The 6,699-nt window shown below is 36.2% G+C and overlaps 1 protein-coding gene across 4 annotated transcripts in view; it reads left to right on the forward strand.

Annotated features, from left to right (window-relative positions):
* Window positions 1-2,914, forward strand: part of stard9 (StAR-related lipid transfer (START) domain containing 9) — a 160,536-nt gene extending 157,622 nt beyond the window's left edge. For 3 of the 4 annotated variants that reach the window (XM_061969195.1, XM_061969197.1, XM_061969198.1), the window contains 4 exons: window positions 1,060-1,139; window positions 1,243-1,401; window positions 1,483-2,375; window positions 2,837-2,914. In XM_061969195.1, coding sequence (XP_061825179.1) covers window positions 1,060-1,139; window positions 1,243-1,401; window positions 1,483-1,584 — 341 coding nt within the window. In that variant the 3' untranslated portion in view covers window positions 1,585-2,375; window positions 2,837-2,914. The remainder of the gene's footprint in view (window positions 1-1,059; window positions 1,140-1,242; window positions 1,402-1,482; window positions 2,376-2,836) is intronic. The other variant, XM_061969196.1, reaches the window with a different exon arrangement.
* Window positions 2,915-6,699: the final 3,785 nt, after the last annotated feature.

Genomic DNA, 6,699 nt, shown 5'->3' on the forward strand with positions numbered 1-6,699 from the left:
CAATTATTCTAACAGTAACAAACGTGTACTTCATGTTTAGTGACATGCTAATTCTTATTTATACACTTTTTTTTTCTCAAATTCCATTGTATGTTATACTCTTCTGACACCACCAGATGGCAGTATAAGTGTCCACATAAGTGGCCATAAGACCTGTCGGAGGCAGATATTTACATATATCCGAATTTGGTGGCCTAGTGGTTAGAGTGTCCGTCCTGAGATCGGTAGGTTGGGAGTTCAAATCCCGGCCGAGTCATACCAAAGACTTCAAAAATGGGACCCATTACCTCCCTGCTTGGCACTCAGCATCAAGGGTTGGAATTGGGGGTTAAATCACCAAAATGATTCCCGGGCGCAGCCACCGCTGCTGCCCACTGCTCCCCTCACCTCAATAATTTCGCCACACCTAGTGTGTGTGTGACAATCATTGGTACTTTAACTTTAACTTTAACTTTATTTAAGTTGTACTTCTTCCATTTTTTTGTCATATTTGAAAACAGCTCGTGTTTTCCATTTATTCTCTTGATGCTCTGTCAGCAAGCATACTGTGTGTGATAACCTTGAGTTCTTTGGAATGTGTTTAGACTAGCATTTTGTTTTGGCTACAGAGATGGGACGAGAGAGAGAGGGTGGTGGGATCGGGAAGACAGACCATTTTGGGAGGCGCAATAGAATGTTCTATGGTTCGACTGGTCTCAATCAATTTATATGCAAAGCTTTGAGAATATACAACAAAATACCTATTCCGTCTCTGGTGGTTTTTCAACTCAGCTTTAAGTGTCGGAAAGAACTTGTGAGCGAATTGTGACTTGAATTCCCTGGGAGGAACAACTGGTCCAAAACGCAACAGACCCCAATTCAGTAGTGTACACAATTTTGGAAATAAGAGCTAAAAGGTGCTGTCCACGCATGTGGCCACTAGGCCTTTAGAGGTTTCAAATGTGAAATGAAACATTGAATGCCCTGCATTGGCGCTGTAGGTGCGGCCCCCGGGGGCCCTTTTTAATTTTAAAAGTCAACAATTGTCAAAATGTAACGACTTCATTCTTGTGTGTCCAGTCTACATCCTCACAGAACCTTCCAGCTGCCACCTCAGCCGTCCGCGAGATTTCTGCTGCATCAGCACCGAGTCCAAGCAGGTCAGTCAAGTCTCTGCAAAATAAAAAAAAATAAAAAAGTCTCTGCAAAGACGGCGCAACAATACAAAAAGTCACTCAATAAAAATGTGGGTGATGGCTGCAGGGCGGCGTGCACGTGCTGGCCATGCAGTCGGCGTTTGACGAGTCCCTGCCACGTGGCGGCGTGGAGGCCGTCCGGGGCGAGATGATGCCCAGCTGCTGGCTCCTGCAGCCCATCAGACGCGGCGGGCGCGAGGTCACCAGGGCGGTCTACCTGCTGCACGTACGCCGACGTGGTCATTCACAGCTGTGTGTGTGTGTGTGTTCTGGTTGCTCAACCAAACGCTGCTTCTGTCCCCCGCAGGTCGACCTGGGAACGCCGTCGTTCCCGTCACAGCTCTTGGGCGCAGTTGCCAGGGGACACGCCGCCGTCATGGCCGCCCTCGCCAACTTTGCAGACATGTGATGAGACTCAAGCACTTAAGACCTTGGAGACTTTTTTTTTTAAAACTTTTTTATCCTCTTTACTCAGGCAGCCTGTTTTGGATTGCTTCCAACAATCTTAATGCTAGTTTACCAAAGCACTTGTTTGAAGTACACTTGGTGTTTGAAGTACACTTGCTCTACCAGCTGGAGACAATCATCACTTAGGAGACAAACATCCCCTTTTTGGCTGTCATATCAGTAATATCAGACAATCATTACTTAGGAGACAAGTATCACCTTTTTGGCTGTCATGTCAGTAATATTACAGTTATTGATAACCACACAGGCGTTAAAATACACTTTATGTAGTGCAGGAGGACTGCACACTGATAAATGAAAGCATGCGGTGGCCATTTTGATGTATAAAAAGTAGGATTATCTCATGAACAGGAAGTAAAAAGTCGGATTATCTCATAAACAGGAAGTAAAAAGTCGGATTATCTCATAAACAGGAAGTAAAAAATCGGATTATCTCATAAACAGGAAGTAAAAAGTAGGATGATCTCATAAACAGGAAGTAAAAAATCGAATTATCTCATAAACAGGAAGTGAAAAGTCAGATTATCTCATAAACAGGAAGTAAAAAGTCGGATTATCTCATAAACAGGAAGTAAAAAGTAGGATTATCTCATAAACAGGAAGTAAAAAGTAGGATGATTTCATAAACAGGAAGTCAACAGTAGGATTATCTCATAAACAGGAAGTAAAAAGTAGGGTTATCTCAAACAGGAAGTAAAAAGTAGGATTATCTCATAAACAGGAAGTAAAAAGGTTTATCTCATAAACAGGGAGTAAAAAGTAGGATTATCTCATAAACAGGAAGTTAAAAGTAGGGTTATCTCATAAACCGGAAGTAAAAAGTCGGATTATCTCAAAAACCGGAAGTAAAAAGTAGGATTGTTTCATAAACCGGAAGTAAAAAGTAGGATTATCTCATAAACCGGAAGTAAAAAGTCGGATTATCTCATAAACAGGAAGTAAAAAGTAGGATCATCTCATAAACGAGAAGTAAAAAGTTTTATTATCTCATAAACAGGAAGTCAACAGTAGGATTATCTCATAAACGAGTAGTAAAAAGTAGGATTATCTCATAAACAGGAAAAAAAAATAGAATTATCTCCTAAACAGTAAATACAAAGTCGGATTAACTCATAAACAGGAAGTAAAAAGTAGGATGATCTCATAAACAGGAAGTCAACAGTAGGATTATCTCCTAAACAGGAAGTCAAAAGTAGGATTATCTCATAAACAGGAAGTCAAAAGTAGGATTATCTCATAAACAGGAAGTAAAAAGTCGGATTATCTCAAACAGGAAGTAAAAAGTCGGATTATCTCAAACAGGAAGTAAAAAGTAGGATTATCTCATAAACAGGAAGTAAAAAATCGGATTATCTCATAAACAGGAAGTAAAAAGTCAGATTATCTCATAAACAGGAAGTAAAAAGTAGGATGATCTCATAAAGGAGAAGTAAAAAAAAAAAAACGGATTATCTCAAACAGGAAGTCAACAGTAGGATTATGTCATAAACGAGTAGTAAAAAATAGGATTATCTCATAAACAGGAAAAAAATAGAATTATCTCATAAACAGGAAATCAACAGTAGGATTATCTCATAAACAGGAAGTAAAAAGTAGGATTATCTCAAACAGGAAGTAAAACGTAGGATTATCTCATAAACAGGAAGTCAAAAGTCGGATTATCTCAAACAGGGAGTAAAAAGTCGGATTATCTCATAAACAGGAAGTCAAAAGTCAGATTAGTCAGAGTTGGCAAATATCAAAGATTTAAACAAAACATTTATTATTGAAAGATTTACTTGGTGTGAAATATTAGTGACTACTCAATTTATTAACATGTTCACGTTGGCTCAGAAAACGCCAGAAGCAAAAGAAGAAAAGCTTTCCTTTTGCACTCCCGTCATTTGTCTTGTAGTCCTCCGATTTTTCCTGCCCGTTTAGTTTTTGTCCCCGAGGCGTGACGCTTGCTGTTGCCATGACAACCAGTGCACGTGTGTGTGTGTGTGTGTGTGTGTGTGTGTGTGTGTGTGTGTGTGTGTGTGTGTGTGTGTGTGTGTGTGTGTGTGTGTGTGTGTGTGTGTGTGTGTGTGTGTGTGTGTGTGTGGACTATGCAAACACCATCAAGTTCTCATTGGAATACCAAAGACTTTCTACTTTGTACTGATTTTATAGCTATATTTTTTGTTATTGTGGTTTTACTTATTTATGCAATATGCTATGTATATATATATATATATATATATATATATATATATATATATATATATATATATATATATATAAACATACACACACAGGTGTGTGTCCAAAAAATGGTGCAAAAGTGAGTTAATTCAGACTCAGAAAAGGAAATGTTTGCAGGTTGGAACATGATCCAGTGGTTAAAAATCTGAAAAATGGATGAAATAAAAACAAACTTCTATTGGACGTTTGTTACAATCTGCAACTGCAGGGGTCTTCAACCTTTCCCAGGCCAAGAGCCCAAGAGCCCACACCTAATATGTTGTGTATATTTGCAATGGAACTGCTCATAAAGTTAAATTTTTAATGTATAATACTAACTAACATATTTACCTTTTTAATGTACAATACTAACATATTTACTAATACATTTTTAATGTATAATACTAACTAACATATTTACCTTTTTAATGTACAATACTAACATATTTACTAATACCTTTTTAATGTACAATACTAACTAACATATTTACCTTTTTAATGTACAATACTAACTAACATATTTACCTTTTTAATGTACAATACTAACATATTTACTAATACATTTTTAATGTATAATACTAACTAACATATTTACCTTTTTAATGTATAATACTAACTAACATATTTACCTTTTTAATGTACAATACTAACATATTTACTAATACATTTTTAATGTACAATACTAACTAACATATTTACCTTTTTAATGTACAATACTAACTAACATATTTACCTTTTTAATGTACAATACTAACTAACATATTTACCTTTTTAATGTACAATACTAACATATTTACTAATACATTTTTAATGTATAATACTAACTAACATATTTACCTTTTTAATGTACAATACTAACATATTTACTAATACCTTTTTAATGTACAATACTAACTAACATATTTACCTTTTTAATGTACAATACTAACTAACATATTTACCTTTTTAATGTACAATACTAACATTTACTAATACATTTTTAATGTATAATACTAACTAACATATTTACCTTTTTAATGTACAATACTAACATATTTACTAATACATTTTTAATGTACAATACTAACTAACATATTTACCTTTTTAATGTACAATACTAACATATTTACTAATACCTTTTTAATGTACAATACTAACTAACATATTTACCTTTTTAATGTACAATACTAACTAACATATTTACCTTTTTAATGTACAATACTAACATATTTACTAATACATTTTTAATGTATAATACTAACTAACATATTTACCTTTTTAATGTACAATACTAACATATTTACTAATACATTTTTAATGTATAATACTAACTAACATATTTACCTTTTTAATGTACAATACTAACATATTTACTAATACATTTTTAATGTATAATACTAACTAACATATTTACCTTTTTAATGTACAATACTAACATATTTACTAATACATTTTTAATGTACAATACTAACTAACATATTTACCTTTTTAATGTACAATACTAACATATTTACTAATACATTTTTAATGTATAATACTAACTAACATATTTACCTTTTTAATGTACAATACTAACATATTTACATAATACCACAGCTTGCCTATTGCTACCTGGTAGCTAGAATGCTAATTGCTATTTGCCAACTAGTATGCTAATCGCTAATGATTTCAAATGCTATCTTTTCCATGATATAAATGTACCTTGTCAGAGGGCAAAATTAAGATATTTGAATAAAGCTAATTGCTAACTGGCAACTAGCGTGCTAATCACTAACTATTTTAACCACTATCTTTGCTACGATATTACATAAATGTAGTCCACTACTGATATATTTAAATAATACCACTAACTGCTAGCTGGCAAGTAGCATGTTAATCGCTATCTGGAAACTAGGGTGCTAACCGCCAGCTGGCAACTAGCAAGCTAATCGGTGGCTATTTTGAATGCTATCTTGGCTACAATAGATGGTATAAATGTTGTTGTGATATATTTAAATAATACCACTAATTGCTGGCTGGCAACCAGCGTGCTATTCTCTAGCTAGCTACTAGTGTGCTAATTGCTAGCTGGCCATGCTGCTGCCATATGTAAACGACACTACCGTGTGTTGGATCAATGTTTGTGTTTTAAAGATATGAACGATTGTAAGGGAATATAAAAACTAGTTAGAAGTCAAATGAAGTAGAAATGTGGTGCAGTACCTCTGCAGACATCTAGTTGAAGACCTCTGCAGACCTCTAGTTGAAGACCTCTAGTTGAAGACCTCTGCAGACCTCTAGTTGAAGACCTCTGCAGACCTCTAGTTGAAGACCTCTAGTTGAAGACCTCTGCAGACCTCTAGTTGAAGACCTCTGCAGGCCTCTGGTTGAAGACCTCTAGTTGAAGACCTCTGCAGGCCTCTGGTTGAAGACTTCTGTTTGAAGACCTCTGGTTGAAGACCTCTACAGGCCTCTAGTTGAAGACCTCTGCAGACCTCTAGTTGAAGACCTTTGCAGACCTCTAGTTGAAAACCTCTGCAGACCTCTAGTTGAAGACCTCTGCTTGAAGACCTCTGCAGACCTCTAGTTGAAGACCTCTGCAGGCCTCTGGTTGAATACCTCTGGTTGAAGACCTCTGCAGACCTCTAGTTGAAGACCTCTGCAGGCCTCTGGTTGAAGACCTCTGCAGACCTCTAGTTGAAGACCTCTGCAGACCTCTAGTTGAAGACCTCTGCAGACCTCTAGTTGAAGACCTTTGCAGACCTTTAGTTGAAGACCTCTGCAGACCTCTGTTGAAGACATCTGGTTGAAGACCTTTGCAGACCTCTAGTTGAAGACCTCTGGTTGAAGACCTCTGCAGACCTCTAGTTGAAGACCTCTGCAGACCTCTGTTGAA

Source organism: Nerophis lumbriciformis, linkage group LG08 (assembly GCF_033978685.3).
Source record: "Nerophis lumbriciformis linkage group LG08, RoL_Nlum_v2.1, whole genome shotgun sequence".
Taxonomy (NCBI): domain Eukaryota; kingdom Metazoa; phylum Chordata; class Actinopteri; order Syngnathiformes; family Syngnathidae; genus Nerophis; species Nerophis lumbriciformis.